Here is a 16,997-nt window from a genome sequence, read left to right on the forward strand (position 1 = left end):
TTATTCTCTATGGGGAGAGCATATGAGTTGTAGCATTCACCCACCCACCCCCAACCTGAGATAGAAGGCTGACAGAAAACGATTAGAGGTCTGCAATGCAAAATGAAACAGTTCTTTGTGAATGATACGGAAAATCTGGTGGGGTTTCCCTATCACCTTGATGGCGAACTATGGCACACATGCCCAAAGTGGCACGCGAAGCCATGTTGCCCAGCATGCATGGCATTACCTGTTTGTCTTCCGGGTTTCTGGTGTGCATGCGTGCGCGATCAGCTGCCTGTGTGCGTGGCAGTGCCGAAAACCGGCCTATGCATGCGCGCTGGCCAGCTGATCATGGGGTGTGCATGTGCGCTAGAACCTGAAAGTTCGGCTTTTCCGGAATGTGGCTTCGACAAGCGCGTCCATGGGATGTTTCCGCAGGATCTTTTCGGCACTCTGTGCCAAAGGGAAAGGTGGGCCATCAATATGCTGGGGAGTGGGGGGTGATCACTCCCCCCTCCCCAAAAAATTGGATACAGGCACTTGCATTCCTAATGCTCAGATGTTAGATCTCTAATCTTAGACTTCTACTGCCCTTTCCTTTTTCTGCAGAGATGAGGTTTTGGTGGAGAAAAAGGAAGTAGTGATGAAGGCAACTGTAGAACTGAACTTCATCCTCACCTCATGAGGAGGCTAATATTATAAGCTTTAATTTATAACATTGTCACAGGCCCTTTTTACGTGTACCCAAGTTAGTGGCTCCAAAACAAGAGAGCCAACACGACAAATCTGGTCCCTAGTCAACTCTCACACACACAACTACTCAAAGGCTAATATTACCTTCTACTCCACTCTTTCCTACTTCCTACTGCTCCTCCAACTATTATTCCTTGTGAATCTTACTGTTGGAGAACCTCTCAGCTCAGCTTTTACAGCCAAACGTTGTGCTGGCTAGGGAAAGGCCTTAATGGGATGGCAACAGCAGGTGTTGGCCATTTTATAGGCAGCCTATCATCTCACAAACATCAATGCAAACTAACTAAAAGTTCAACATGGAGAATAAATTGTGGGACCTGCAATCTGAAGATATCAAGAGAGCATGAGATACGGAAAGCTTGATATATATGAAAAGGTTTCCTGCAGCCAAGACTGGTGCAGTCATATCTGACCAACTGCAAAATGTAGTGTGTCAATTGATGTTATTGTCATGAAAAGTGGTAAATCCAGGGCAGACTCAGGTTTTTTTTTTTTTTTTGTGTGTATGGGTCATGGAAAGTTGATCATATGCAAACTCTGAACCTTTGGGTTTTTTTTTTAATTACCTGGTAAGGGTCGGTGTTCAGATCAAAGTACTCAAGGAAGCCAGTAGCAAATTCACAGAACAGAAAGTTGTGTGTCTCATTGATCGTCCTCATACACCAGTATGTGTTGTTGTTTGCACTGGTACAGGCACAGAAAGGACCCACTACGAATAAAATGTTAACATTTGACAACAGTTGTAAAGTACTTTCTAAATAATTTTAAATGCTTTACATGCACGGAGATATATCTTACATGTCCACAAGGGGGCAGTCTGCCAATGCTGGTTGTCATGTGTGAAGCATGTCAAGCCTGGCATGCTACATGTGTCATTATTTTTTATTCTTTTGAGCAGCTTCCTGAGTTTCTTCTTTCGCCTCTGTTCTCGGAGGAGCCATAGCTTATCCTTCTCCTGAAAGGTTTTCCTGAACACAAAGATCAAGAATTCATAATAACTCATAAATTGCCTCATAGATAAAACCAACTGCTTTATAGACCCAGAAGTCTGGCAGTAAGGCAGACGGCTATCATGGACCATCTGGGCTATCACCTCCCATCTCATTCAGTTTTTACATAACAGCGAAGTTAATTTTGGGATGCTAACTTTTATCTTATTTTTTTTTTTTTTGTATTGAGTGAGTTTTGAATTCTGGTAAGTGCCTGGACTATTCCCTGCAGTTTTCTTGGTTAGGTATTTTTTGGAAGTGGTTTGCCACTGCCTGCTTCTTAGGGTTGAGAGAGAGAGACTGGCCCAAGGCCACCTGCTGGCTTTGTGCTTAAGGTGGGACTAGAACTCACAATCTCCTGATTGCTAGTCAGATGCCTTAATTGTATACCAAACTGGGCTCTTAACTTTAGTTATTCCTGTTTGTCAGGACTAAATTGGTCATCTGGCCATTATTATGCTTATATGTGTGTAAAATAGCCTCCCAGTCAATAATCCAAAATCCTTGAGGTGGAACTCTACTGAACTAATAAATGTGTGGCCATGAAGAGAAAATTTTCAAATAAAAACCATGCATAACAATACTCATCCCCAATCTGAGATTGATTATCCATTGCTACTTTAGTCTGGATATATTTCCTTTTAAAAAAGTACTTCTCAAATCTTTTTTTTTTTTTTAAAGTCTGTGTGTAATAGAGTTATAGAGTCATATTAAGTCCAAGTTCATGCAGGACTCTCCACAAAAGCATATATGACAAGTAGCTGTTTATTCCCCGTTTGCTTTGAAGATGTCCCATAAGAGGAATCCACCATTTTTGTTTGATGCATTAAGTATTAAGGAGTCAGAACTGAAGAAGCTTCTTGGATGAGAAGCGAAACGTCTTCCAGGAAAAACAAAGTTCAGTTGCCTTGAGAAAGAGCACCTCTGGGACAATCATGAACTGGATGACTGAGAATCTCCATAGACATTATTAAAGCTTAGCCTCCATGTTCATATCTATGCTATGCTAGCTAACACAATCATACCATTTCTTTTTATTTCTGTATTGCAGGCAGCTGTAAAGACAAGAAATTTTTTCTGAATGCTGAAGTGGTTCAGTTCAAAATTATAGTACCTCATTCTGCGCAATACTGTCTTTTTAAAACCTGATTTTGTAGATGAAAGAAGTCAACCAGTTAGTCTGAAAGTCTCAGTATGTGCATGGCCAAAGGAGCATGGTTCTTTATAAGGATCTCAAGTAATAGTGGATAGTAATAATAAAAAGGAGGTTTTTAGAGATTACATTGGGATTAACAATGAAAAAAATAGAGAGGATGGAAAGAGACAAATAAGGAAAGAAGGGTGGAACAGAAAGAATATAAAGAACTTAAATGATTACACTGGGATTTACAGTGAAAAGATAAAAAAGAGAGAAAAAGGGTGGAAAACAACAGGAAATATAGGGCAAAACAGAAGAATCCAGGACTTTGAAATACAGAATGATAATACTGGGATAAATAGTGCGCTAAACAGTGGTGAAATAAAAAAAAGAGAAAAGAGAGGGGAAACAATGGGAAATATAGGGCAAAACAGGAAAGATCAGGATTTTAAAGCACAGGAAAAAAGGGGAAAGAAAAAGGTAAAAATAAAAATGAAAAGAGAAAAGGAGAAATAAATAAAAGAGGAATATGATGTATATATCTAGAACTGAAATACGAATTGTAGTAAGAAATAATGGTAAATCATATGATGATGAAAATGAACTGAATAATAATTGGATTATCATCATTTGTATTTTTGAAATCTAGATAATGATGAGGGGTTTTTTTAGAAATATGAATAAGTTTAAATTGTAATAATTGAAATACTTTTAATGGTTTATGGTGGTGTGTGTAGAAATGATTAAGTGATGATTTGGAATAATACATGGGGAAAGCTATATGATTAGAGGATAACAGCTAGAATATTTTTAAATTTAACTAAGGAAATTGTAATAAATGAAATATTTTTAATTGAATATTGTGGTGAAAGTAGAAATGATTAAGATGTGGTTTGGAGGAACATATGAGGAAAATTATTTGATTTATGAAAATGGAACTAATTGGAATATCCATGTTTATATTCTTTTTTTTCTTCTTTGAATATATAAATGAAAAAGATATTTACATAATTAATTGATTTATATTAAAATGTTGGACTGTATTATTTAAGGAAATGTATGTTATAAAATAAGTGGGTTTACTATTCCTATAAGAATTGAACAACTGTAACACCACAAAATTAATTAATCTGATGATGGATACAAAAACAGATGACAATGAGAAGGGGTTTAATATAGAATAGAAGGGAAAAATGGAATTTGGTTAAAATTAGAGATGAAAATGAAGGGTAATAGATGAAAATAAATACTATGGCAAAAAGGAGGTATAGACATTGTAATTTTAGTTGAAAGGACTAAAAACTGTTTAAATTTGTTAACCGGCCAAATACTCTGTTCAGCAAAAATACATTGTATGTTTGTGTATTTAGTATTTAGTATTTATTAAATTTTTATACCGCCCCCTCTCCCGAAGGACTCGGGGCGGTGAACAGCCAGAATTAAAAACACACAATACAAATATTAAAATACATTAAAACAAAATTAAACTATCTTTGGCTTCTCCAATTTAAAAACCCCTTACCCATAAAATTTACCCAATTAAAAATTTAACCCAGCCCAGCTTGCTGAAATAAAAAAGTCTTCAGGGCCCGGCGGAAGGTCCGGAGGTCCGGGATTAGTCATATCCCTGGGGGTAGCTCATTCCAGAGGGCGGGTGCCCCCGCAGAGAAGGCTCTTCCCCGGGGGGTCGCCAGCCGACATTGCCTGACAGACGGCACCCTGAGGAGGCCCTCTCTGTGGGAGCGTGTTGGCCGGTGGGAGGTTATCGGAGGCAGAAGGTGGTCTCATAAGTAACCGGGTCCTAAGCCATGGAGTGCTTTGAAGATGAGAACCAACACCTTGAAGCGCACTCGGAAGACCACTGGAAGCCAATGCAGCTCACGCAGGAGAGGTGTCACGTGGGAGCGCCATGTCGCCCCCATAAGTACCCGCGCGGCCGCATTCTGCACCAGTTGGAGCCTCCGAGTGCTCCTCAAGGGGAGCCCCATGTAGAGAGCGTTGCAGTAGTCGAGGCGGGAAGTAACGAGGGCATGAGTGACCGTGCATAGGGAGTCCCGATCCAGAAAGGGGCGCAACTGGCGTATCAGGCGAACCTGATAGAAAGCCCCCCTGGCCACGGCCGTCATATGCTCTTCTAAAGACAGCCGTGCGTCCAGGAGGACACCCAAGTTACGCACCCTCTCCATGGGGGCCAATGTCTCGCCCCCAATAGTCAGCGATGGCACATGTGTGCATGTTTGTGTAAAAAATAAAAAAAAAACTTTTTATAAAAAAAAGTAATAGTAAACCATGGCCATCTTAGCAGATTGCATTTATAATTTTCTCAGACTTCTTGATTAGTAAGACAGAAATACTAAACTGGAACTACTTCGCAACTGTTGTCTATTTAAGATGATGCTGCACTTACTTGAAAGGATGGAGATCAGATCCCTTGTGCCTCAGTTTGCCTTTGTGTTTTGATTGGAAGCTGAAAAACAAATATCCTAGTTCTACAATTATCTAAAACACAGTTCCTTATTTTATTTTCTTCTATATTTTTATATTTGTGCTCCTTCACTCTGAAGAAAGGGGCAGTTATAAAACTGAGAAAACGAGGATAATGATATAAAACACAGACTTCTAATTGGATACATGATCTGTTCAAAACCTTTGTTTTAGTTTGCTATAAGTCATTTGGCTTTGTTTCCATGCAATAAAGAGAAAATACACAACAAACTCTAAAACAAAGAAAATCTCTATATTGCATCACTTTAGGCTACAGTTTAAGTGTTCCTTGTAACTGTCTAATTGAAAGAGGAGGAAGAGGAGGAGGAGGCAAGTAAGCAAGCTAACTAGATTCTACTTTTCTACTTTGAAGGACTACTTTTTATATAGGGATTTATTGGTTTTAAAGAAAAAAAAATGACATAGACATTGATATGAAAGAGAAGCTGAATGATAACTCCGGCTGGCAGGCTGAATCTCAACATGGTCAAATGGAAGGGTTCCACTGTCCAGATCATGCAGTATTTCTCACTTTGACCTTTATTAAAGGTAGACTATTACAAATCTCAGGATCATACTAAAATTTACAAGCACTGAAATGCAGTATGTGGAGTTGGAAAGAAGGCAAACACAACGTCTGAGTGTGAGGATACAACCGGCTGGAAACCATTGGACCAAACATTTGGTCCCTCCTGGACCAAACCAGGAGGGTTTACAATGTCCTGCTTGCTAGATGACTTCAGATAAATAGTAGCACTATTTGGGCCTAAAACAGAGACTGGTATTCTTTCTTTTCTCACTGGCAGGAACAGCTCCTACCATGAATTGAAAGAGCAGCCCAGGATGTTAAGTGTGACGAAAGAGGGAACATAATGACAGAAGTCACTGAGGAAATGTCCCTGATAAGAGAAATACTCTGAGAGCAGAAGCAATGTCTCATGCTTTCCGCTTGAAAACTTATCACTATAATTTATTTTTCTAGAGTGTCTGGCAGTGGAAGAACAAATATCACATTTTTATGCTTCTTTTGTCCAGCTTTTTCCATGCATGGAACAGGAAGTTTTGGAGCTTCTCTGGCCATGGTGCCAAGTAAGGATGTGCAAATAGTCAGCTCTGAGCTTCGACATTATTTTTAGATCTGGTGTGAACCTATTCACTCTTTAAAAAGCTGCAACTTTTTCTGCTTATTTAGTAGTTTTACAGTGGTAGAAAAATACAAATCTGAGTACAGAAGATCTTAAGGAGGAGGCAACAGATCCCACAAGCTTCTTCAAGGGACCACCACCCGAGATTTGAAGTAACTTCCTCATTTCAGAGGTGAATACTGCAGTTCCTGAGTTTAGATAATGAATGGGAAGCTGTGGCCACAAGAGCATCTTGACTGAAGGCGATTTTGGCCAACTCTGTGCTAAACATTTGCTCTCTACTTACCCTAATTAGAAACAGACAAGGGCTGTGTAATGCCAGCTTGAATTCAGCTTGACAGCAGGGAATTTGCTTTTAAAATTTCTTTCAAAGAAGTGGAGAATTTTGAATAAATTCTCATGGGTGGTGTTTTTGTATTTATTTACTTAAGCACAGGGTAAGTGTTTGAATATCATGTTTTTCTTAGTACTATAGTCTCTGCAGCAGGCAACCAGTTAGTTCCCTGGTTTCCATTACTTCACTGAGTTACCAAAGGATGTGATCATAAGAATCCCCATTCAGAGGCTTTTTCCCAGTGGGAAATCTAAGTAACCAGGGAGGCTTCAAAGTGACTGAAAGATGTGTAACAGAAAACAACGTATCAGCTGTAGGTATTTCCAGCTCTTCCAATAATGAATTTCAGTTTCAAGATAATTTAAAAAGCACTAGGTATAAATCCCAGGGGCCTGTGTATTCCAAAAAGGTTGAACATCTTTAATTTGTACTTTCCAAGGTTAGAAAATTTCAAATTTTGAAAGAAACCCCAAAAGGCAGTAGGCTGTTAGCTATGTCAAGGTAAGAGGAACTGGTCTGAAATGTTATTTTTGTTTTTAATAGAAGAGTGTGATGAGACGTGAATGTTTCCTGGTTTTCTTTTCTGCCTTGCAGGACTGGATACAATAAGGCACTGGGATTATCAAGGCATTGGAGTATCTGATTTTAATAAGAGGATGGCTGTGTTTGCTAAATAGTCTTGTGTCTTATATCCCTCTGCCTAAATTCATAATCACTTCCTGCTTATTGCAGTTTCTGACCCCAAAGACAAAGTACCTTATCTTGTTACAATCACATTCCTCCGGTCGCTTCTTCTTTAGATGACCTCTTACCTCTCGCAGGTTTTTAATTTTGTTTTGTAGAGTTTCAATCTAATAATAAAAAAAATTAGAGCAAATGGATGGATACAAAACTGATTGATTTAGTTTCTATCATTCAACTTGTCTAGATACTAGGCATTAAATTCCTTTCTTCAAAACCTCCCTGTATCCCAATTATTCTATTTTAACATGTTTTTTTTTTAAAGGAGAGTTTATGCTAAAATTCCAAACTTTAGCCAGAAATACAGATTGATTGATTATTTATTTATTTATTTATGTATGTATTTATTTATTTATTTATTTATTATATTTCTATACCGCCTTTCTCCCGTAGGACTCAAGGCGGTGTACAGTCAAGAAAAATATAGACACACAAACATCATAAAAGATTATTACTATAATTACCATGTATCGCGTTATCTACACAGTTCACTGGTGGAAATTTGGAAGAAGCAGCAAGGACATTTTCTAGCAAGGTACATAATTTGACTTTTGGAGGAAGAATACCTAACTGCTGTAATTATAGCAGAGGTGAAAGAGAAAAAAAAATCCACCACTTTTCTTTATTTACAATAAAACCTTGGCAGGCAATGAGATAGAGCAAAGGCAGGGCAATTTATACTAGCACATACAATTAAACTGACATTTTTTGGGAACGAATGTGGTTTTTTCCAGACTGTAAGATGACTTGTTTTTTCTTTTATTATTTTTTTTAAAGTTAGGGGTTATTTTAATTGATCAACAAGTAATTCCCATGCATCATGTATCACGAGAGTTCAATGATCTATGGGAAAATTAATAAAAAAAATCTGGGAGAAATGATGTGCATTTCTGTAAATCTCTTAATTGTCAAAGACTACCTCTTGCAGGTACAGTATGTTTATATGTGCACTTTGAGGGAAAGAGGAAAATAGGAAAAACAGTTATGTGTCTTTAACATACTGTTAAGGCATAATTTTATGTCCACTTATTCTGCAACTTATTATCCACATGTTCTCTGCGCTGTCCTTTTAGTGCATTATGCAATTAAGGATATTAAATTAGCTTCAACAATGTCCTTTTATTTTCAGAAGGATTTGGGGCTGAGCCTCAGATGAATGCCTCCACAAACAGAAATAGTCTTCATGTCCTCTGGCTTCCTCTACCCCTAAAATCGTATCCAGAGGATTAAGATTCTTTAGGGCAATGCAGAATGTGGCAAAAGGAAGAACTGATGATTATGGCTTTATTAAGGAAAACTGTGTTAAGAAGATGTTCCCCTCTGTTTTAAATTCTTCCAGGAATAAAAGGGAACTATTGTATGCAGCCTAGTTTGGTCAGCATAATTGCCTGAATCACAGGCTGCTAAATCGATCATCAAAAAGCAACTCTATTCTAAGATGTTCTCATTTCAAAGTTGATCCAGACATCAGCCAAAGCTAGTATCAGACTATTTAACTTGCTTTCATTAAACATGGATCTTTTTTGGGGGGATCTGACAAGGAGACAACACTGAGATCGTGCCTGTTGAGACTAAAGCCTGACAAAAAAGTCCACTCGAGGTTCCTTGGAATTTGGAAATGTGATTCAAATGGTGATTCACATGGCCATAAACACTAACCTCGTGGTCTATATGAAGCTTATGGTCCTTCCAGGCTTGCAATGATTTATATAAGTCTGTGTCACATTGAACAGTGTCATTCTCTAAAATGTAGCATCTGTTCAAAAAAAAAAAAAGAGAGAGAAAGGTCATTATACTGGAGGCAATGACAAGCTGTTGGAAACAGACAGTGTTACATTCATGAAGATTGTTGTTTTGAGCTAGCTTAGCTAATGTGACTCCAGGAAAGGAACAGGGGCAACTCCCCTACTGCAACCAAGAGTAAACAATCTGTGCAATGGAAACTGAAGTTTGTTATGAGGTTGAAATGTCAATAGGGAAAAACCAAGGGTGCTGTCTTGAATTACTTGGAGGAAAAAATTACTATAAACTTTTTTTGAGAAAAAAAAGAAGAAGTAAAAGCTTACTAATGGTTGAGAAGCCTAAGTATAAACACAAACACTTAGACTTGAGTATGATCTTGAGTATGGATTGGCTGTACAATCGGTCAGATTCCTGATAATATATTTTGTTAAACATAGACAAACGTTTAACAAAATATATTAGGCAAACTTGTTCTTAGGTGTAGCCATCCTACAGGTGGCCCTCTACTTACGCACATTCGTTTAGTAACACTTTGAAGCTACGACGGCATTGAAAAAAAGCGCCTCTCACAACCTGTCACTTACAATCGTGGCAGCATTCCTGCAGTCACTGACCATAATCCGGTGCTTGGCAACCAGTCTGTATTTACAGCGGTGGCAGCATCCCAGTATCACGTAAATGCCATGTGAGTTTCCCAGCCAGCTTCCAATAAGCAAAGTCAATGGGGGAAGCCAAATTTGCTTAATGAACGTAGCAAAAAAGGTTGTAAAATAGGTCACCTGATGACTCACTGCATTACTTAGCAACAGAAGTTCCCGTCTCAACTGTATGGAAAACTTTAAAGCTTATACAGTGTATGTTATAGTATGTTTAATTCTTAAGCGGACCTTATTTGTTGGATATTGAAGCCCTTTTACTATGGGGATTACACAATGCAGTTGAAGAAATATACACCTAGCTCATTGGGTTAAGCCTAGTGTTTTGCTTGTATCATCATAGCCATTGTCTATCCACTGCATAATGAAGGCTTCTTTCATGTTGGGAGACCCTTCTGGACATATACATGTCCACAATTTCATTTACTCATATAAGTCCCTCCGCCTAATCAAGGCCCCGATCATTGAAGGAGGTTTTGCTTGTTTATTCCCATATATTAAGGCAGAAAAGCATGGACTCTTCCTCTCTAGGAGAGCCCTTCCTCTCTAGGGCTTTTGGTGTTCTTCAAGCTTGTTTTTTTCATTACCAGGCTAGGTAATATGCATCGAAGAATAGAATGTCCTGGTGTTTATATGTAGCCTTGATTGAGGTATGGGTTCTTCCTTGATTATCTTTCTTACTTAACAGAGTAACAGAGTTGGAAGGGACCTTGTAGGTCTTCTAGTCGACCCCCCACCCAAGCAGGAGACTCTGCACCATTTCTGACAAATGGCAGTCCAGTCTCTTCTTGAAAGCTTCCAGTGATGAAGCTCCCACAACTTCTGAAGGCAAGCTGTTCCATTGGTTGATTGTTCTCACTGTCAGAAAATTTCTCTTTATTTTTAGGTTGAATCTCTCCTTTTTTTTAAAAAAAAAATGATTTATATGCCGCCCTTCTCCAGAAACTCAGGGCAGCTTACAATGCGTTAAGCAATAGCTTTCATACTTTTGTATATTTTATAAAAAGTCAGCTTATTGCCCCCACAATCTGGGTCCTCATTTTACCTACCTAGAAAGGATGGAAGGCTGAGTCAACCTTGAGCCTGGTGAGATTTGAATTTGAAGTAATTGCAGGCAGCTGATGTTAATAACAGTGCTTTAATCTGCTGCGCCACCAGGGCTCTTCCTTGATCAGTTTCCATCCATTATTCCTTGTCTGGCCTTTAGATGCATTGGAAAATAGCTTGACCCCCTCCACTCTGTGGCAGCCCCTCAAATATTGGAACACTGCTATTATACCTCCCCTGGTCCTTCTTTTCACTAGACTAGCCATTACACTCAGAGAACACCAACAACCGAACAGTTCAATCCTGAGCTACCTATATTCTTTACTAGAGCTGTAACTTGCAATTTTTCCTCCTTTCTTGTTTATGATGCAGTGTACTATTGTCCCCGATAGATAAATGATCCTGATACATAGAGCTATATATGTTTGTATGTACATATAATGTTGAATATTTCTGAGGTTTTCACGGGTGTTTGTATGTAGGTCTTTGGTTATTTGGGCTTTCTCCCGCGTAAAATTGGAAGTGTCTTGGCCAAGACACTTCCAATTTTACGCGGGAGAAAACCCGAATAACCAAAGACCTACATATATATATATATATATTCAAGTATATAAATAATAAAAACCACAACCTACTAATGAATCTCTTCAAAGACTTACCGGTGTGTCACTTTTATTAAGTTTGGTGCTGTGTTCTCAAAAATACTGCCAGTGCCACTGTATTCTTCCATATCCTTAGCATCATCAACTTCTCCTCCTCCTCCTGATTCTTGACTGTTTTTGGGCTTTTTTGTGACATTCCATGGTAAAACAGGTTGATAGCCATCCTCCAAATCCAAATTATACACCTTCCCATCAAGCTCAACAGACACTGAGCGAATTGAACGACTTCGAATGTAGCTTGTCTTGTATTCTACATGAGAAATGAACAACACAATTTATGTGTATTTAGCAGGTCAGATATGGATTGACAGAAAATTTATTGCTGAAAAAATTGGTTAGGTCAGAAATGGAAAAATTCTTTATTTTCAAAAATAATTATTTTTTTCAGACAGTGATCTAATTCTATGAAAAATAATCAATTTCTATATACATAAACCAAATTTTATTATCAATGTAATATTATTTCCATTCCTTATGGGAAACATACCGTATTTTCCGGCGTATAAGACGACTTTTTAACCCAGGAAAATCATCTCAAAAGTCGGGGGTCGTCTTATACGCCGGGTACCCGAATCTGAGTTGCTGGCGCTGACCGATGACACTTTGGGAGCGCCGGCAACATTGAGGGGAAGCTGTACTCCGAATTAGTTCCAACCTACAAGAGGTGCCAGGCAGTGCGCGGCCCACGAGAAAGGAACGCGTCCCCACTCTACCCCGGAATTCGGGTCACCTTCCTTCCTTTCCCAGCAGTCCACGGTGAAAGCGGCGGCGCGGTCAACCTGGGCCAGCGCCTTGCACACCTGGCTCTGAGTCTCCATTATGAGAAGCTCCATGCGACTTCGCATGTCTCCGCCCCAGTCGCGCAGCTCTCGCAATCCGCTCACCGGAGGAGCCATGAAGTGCTCGCACCGCCTTGCCAGATCTTCCTCGTCCTCCTTTCCCCATGGCTTTTCCCATTGTAATTGCTGCTGCTGCTGCCGCCGAGGCTGCTCCTTCATCTCCGTCCACCGCACCAGACCCAGCCCGGCCAGCACCGCCGTGGCTCCCGCAGTCCAAGCGGATCAGCACCCGGGCTCGCAGGCGAAGGGTGGGAGTGCGCAGCGATCGACGCCGATCGCTGCCACCCACCATCGCCCCAACTGGAAGAACCGCCCGGCAGCGATTCCAAGGAGCCCGAAGCGAACATCCTGGAGCAGCACGGGCTGGCCCAGAGGCTTAAACCCCGGGAGCCCAGGTGCCGAACCCCGCACAGCAGAAAAGACATGACAGCCGGTGCCCAGTTCGTTCTGCAGTCGTCCGGATCGGCGCCAAGCCAGGAAAATGCGCTGCGCACTCCCACCCTTTGCCTGCGAGCCCGGACGCTGATCCGGATGGCTGCAGAAGGAACTGGGCACCGGCTGTCATGTCTTTTCTGCTGTGCGGGGTTCGGCAGCGATCGGCGTCGCTTGGATTGCGGGAGCCACGGCGGACTCCTTCCCCACGAGGTATTGCTCTGCATTTCACCACCTCTTCCAGGCTCGCAGCCACCCACCATCGCCCCAACGGGAAGAACCACCCGGCAGCAATTCCAAGGAGCCCGAAGCTAACATCCTGGAGCAGCACGGGCTGGCCCAGAGGCTTAAACCCTGGGAGCCCAGGTGCCGAACCCCGCACAGCAGAAAAGACATGACAGCCGGTGCCCAGTTCCTTCTGCAGCCATCCGGATCAGCGTCCGGGCTCGCAGGCAAAGGGTGGGAGTGCGCAGCGCATTTTCCTGGCTTGCTTACCTTAGCTCAATGGTTGGGGGTCAAACAACCCTTTCACAGGGGTTTTGATAGTGGTGCAATACAGAAAAACGAGCACAGCCCTCGCCATCCGGAATGAATGGTGCTGTTGTGGCGGTGGGGGAGGGGGCGGCAGAAGCGGGAAGAAGCGGCGTTTGCGATGGCTGGAAGCTGTGGGAGTGAAGCACTGCTTCCATTTGTACGGCAGCAGCATTCCGCCTTGGTATATTTGTGTCAGGAGTGGCGCAAGGCAGCCTTTGTTTCCTGCTGCCTGGGACTCAGAGTGGTAAATGGCGTCTGATCCGGAGAGCTGCTGGATTTTGCTCTCTAATCCGGATGCCAAATCGGCCCCCTGCAAACTCTCGTCTCTCAAGGAGCGCTCCCTGAAGCGGGGCTGGAAACTTTGGTTGGACTGCTTGAGAGAGGAGAGCTTGCAGGGGGGCGATCTGGTGTCTGCAACGGAGAGCGGCATCCAGCTTTTTCTCTCCGCTACAAGAGCGCTGTAAGAGCGGCAGCCCTCATCTCCTAATGTTTGGGACTCGGAGCGGTAAATGGTGACTGGTCCGGGGAGCAGCTGGATTTTGCAGTCCCAAGCATTAGGAGATGAGGGCTGCCGCTCTTACAGCGCTCTTACAGCGGAGGGAAAAAGCCGGATGCCGCTCTCCGTTGCAGACACCAGATCGCCCCCCTGCAAGCTCTCCTCTCTCAAGCAGTCCAACCAAAGTTTCCAGCCCCGCTTCAGGGAGCGCTCCTCGAGAGACGAGAGTTTGCAGGGGGCCAATCTGGCATCCGGATTAGAGAGCAAAATCCAGCTGCTCTCCGGATCAGACGCTATTTACCGCTCTGAGTCCCAAGCAGCAGGAAACAAAGGCTGCCTTGCGCTGCAAATATAGCAAGGCAGAATCCTGATGCTGCACTTTCAGCAGACAGATGAGGGCTGCCTTGGCCATCGGCTGGCGCAAATATACCAAGGCGAATGCTCATGCCGCACAAGTTCAAGTAGTGCTTCGCTCCCACACTTCTTCCGGCCCTCAGTCTCTCAGGGAGATGCTTGACTTCCTCTCAGCCCCAAGACACTGGCTGGCCCATGAGATGAGAGAGAGAGAGAAAGAGAGAGAATCAGAATGAGACAGAGAGAGAAAGAGACAAAGAATGAAAGAGAGAATGAGAGAGAGAATCAGAATGAGACAGAGAGAGAAAGAGACAAAGAATGAAAGAGAGAATGAGAGAGAATCAGAATGAGACAGAGAGAAAGAGACAAAGAATGAAAGAGAGAAAGAATGAAAGAGAATGAGAGAAAGAGACAGAGAGAATCAGAGAGAGAGAGTGAGAGAGAGAGAATGAGAGACAGAGAAAGAGACAGAATCAAAGAGAACCAAAGAATCAGAGAGAGAATGAGAGAGAGGGAGAGAAAATGAAAGAGAATCAGAATGAGAGAATCAGAATGAGAGGGAGAGAGTGGGGAGAGAGAGAAAGAGGGGGAGAGAGAAAGAGAATGAGAGAGAAAGAGTGGGAGAGAGAGAAAGAGAAAGAGGGGGAGGGAGAAAGAGAAAGTAGGGGGAGAGAAGGGACAGAGAGAAAGAGAGAGTGGGGGGGAGAGAAAGAGAGTGGGAGAAAGAGAAGGGGGAGAAAGAATGAGAGAGAAAGAGTGGGAGAGAGAGAAAGAATGAGAAAGGGGAGAGAAAGGGAAAGAGTGGGGGAAAGAAAGAATGAGAAAGAGGGGGAGAGAGAAAGAGAATGAGAGAGGGGGGAGAGAAAGAGAGAATGAGAAAGAGTGGGAGAGAAAGAAAGAGAGGGAGAGAGAGAGAAAGCGAAAATGAGAGAGAGAGAAAGAGAGAATGAGAGAGAAAGAGTGGGAGACAGAGAGAGAGACAGAGAGGATGGAGAGTGCCTGAAGGACCCCATCCCGTACTGGGAGTCCAGGTGCTTCAGCAAGCGGGGCACTGGATTCATATTAGTGGTCTGCGAAATTTAAAATTATGAAGTTGGTGGTCCCTGAGGTCCAAAAGGTTGGGGACCCCTGGCCTAAGACCATCGGAAAACACATATTTTTGATGGTTTTAGGAATAACTTTATCGTTGGGGGTCACCACAACATGAGGAACTGTATTAAAGGGTCGCGGCATTAGGAAGGTTGAGAACCACTGCCTTAGCTGCTTGCCTTGCTTCGCTTGCCTGAATCCATTCCATCAGCAAGCAACTCCCTGCCTGCAACCAAGCAGGCAGGGAGTTGTGGACTTCAACTCCCAGAATTCCTCAGCCAGCAAAACAAAGCTGGCTGAGGAATTTTGGGAGTTGAAGTCTACAAGTCTTAAAGTTGCCAAGGTTGGAGACCCCTGTTCTATTGGGTACCGTAAGTTTTTTTCCCCTTTGGGATCTTTAAAAAAAAATAGTTAATTGGGGTTTTTTTTAGTTCTTTTTTAGACCTAGCCATTTAAAGTTTAGGAAGTTTTAAATTTAGCTTTCATATAAAAATAAAAATAAAATAATATTTGTGCAGCTTTCTGAGATTTAGTGTGTTTCTGTAGTGTTTCACTCTAACTACACAAACACACAAAATCTCACAAAGCTGTATGTGGAATTTTGTGTGTGTAAAGTGTGAAAGTTGGGTTTTTGGGCTTTTTGTGGCTGTGTGAAGTTCCTGCTTGTTGCAGGGGCCATTTTGGGTCTAGCACAGCTACTTTTACATTGTGGATGAGCCAGTTGTGTTGTGTTGTGTTGTGTTGTGTTGTGTTGTGTGTGTGTAAAGCGTGAAAGTTGTTTTTTGGGGCTTTTTGTGGCTGTGTGAGGTTCCTGCTTGTTTCAGGGGCCATTTTGGGTCTAGCACAGCTGCTTTTACATTGTGGGTGAGCCAGTTGATGTTTTTTTAATTTTTATTTGGTGTGCGTTGGAAGAGGGGTAGTCTTATACGGCGAGTATAGCCCAAACCCTATATTTTAACAGGAAAAGTAGGGGGTCGTCTTATACGCCCAGTCGTCTTATACGCCGGAAAATACGGTACCTTTTATTATAATGGGGGCACATCATTTGCTTTAATCATATTTTTATATTTTTTATATGTTATAATTTTAATTTTTTGACAATGTACTTTTGAATTTACTGTTGACATTTTATTGAAAATTTATGGGAAAAATTTATTGTAGCTTACTAAGAATGACCAACCACAACCAGCTTAAACTAAATGCATGGCTGGATAAATAAATATAAAAGCCAAAGGAAATGAAACTGCAAAAATGTATCTTGTTTTATATGACAGCTGAGAATAATTTTATTTTATTAAGCTTGGTAGGTTTTAGAAAAACTAAATTAACTTTGAACTAGCTTTTCCTGGCGTAAATTACCTTCCAGCTAACTATGACATTGTAGAGTTACAGAATTGATACGTGCCTGCTGCAATATTTATTGCTGTAGGATTATGAGTTGTCCTACAGAAGATCTTGAGTGAAGATTTTATATGGTCTAAATTTAAGGAAGTAATCAAGTATTTTTTAGTGTATGTTCTTATAGAACTTCTTTTTATGAAATGGTTTATTTCTACATTCTTGCCATGTGATGGCAGCA

General features: G+C 41.5%; 1 protein-coding gene across 1 annotated transcript in view; it reads right to left on the reverse strand.

The window, feature by feature from the left end:
* The window catches only part of SULF2 (sulfatase 2), a 113,964-nt gene that overhangs the window by 4,212 nt on the left and 92,755 nt on the right, over positions 1–16,997 (reverse strand). The window contains exons 12-17 of the mRNA XM_070940035.1: positions 11,672–11,924; positions 9,226–9,322; positions 7,582–7,676; positions 5,270–5,329; positions 1,534–1,703; positions 1,302–1,444 (exon numbers count right to left, since the gene is read on the reverse strand). Of these exons, the coding sequence (XP_070796136.1) occupies positions 1,302–1,444; positions 1,534–1,703; positions 5,270–5,329; positions 7,582–7,676; positions 9,226–9,322; positions 11,672–11,924 (818 nt within the window). The remainder of the gene's footprint in view (positions 1–1,301; positions 1,445–1,533; positions 1,704–5,269; positions 5,330–7,581; positions 7,677–9,225; positions 9,323–11,671; positions 11,925–16,997) is intronic.

Source organism: Pituophis catenifer, unplaced genomic scaffold, assembly GCF_029215685.1.
Source record: "Pituophis catenifer annectens isolate HBS135680 unplaced genomic scaffold, rPitCat1.0.hap2 SCAF_3, whole genome shotgun sequence".
Classification (NCBI taxonomy): Eukaryota; Metazoa; Chordata; class Lepidosauria; order Squamata; family Colubridae; genus Pituophis; species Pituophis catenifer.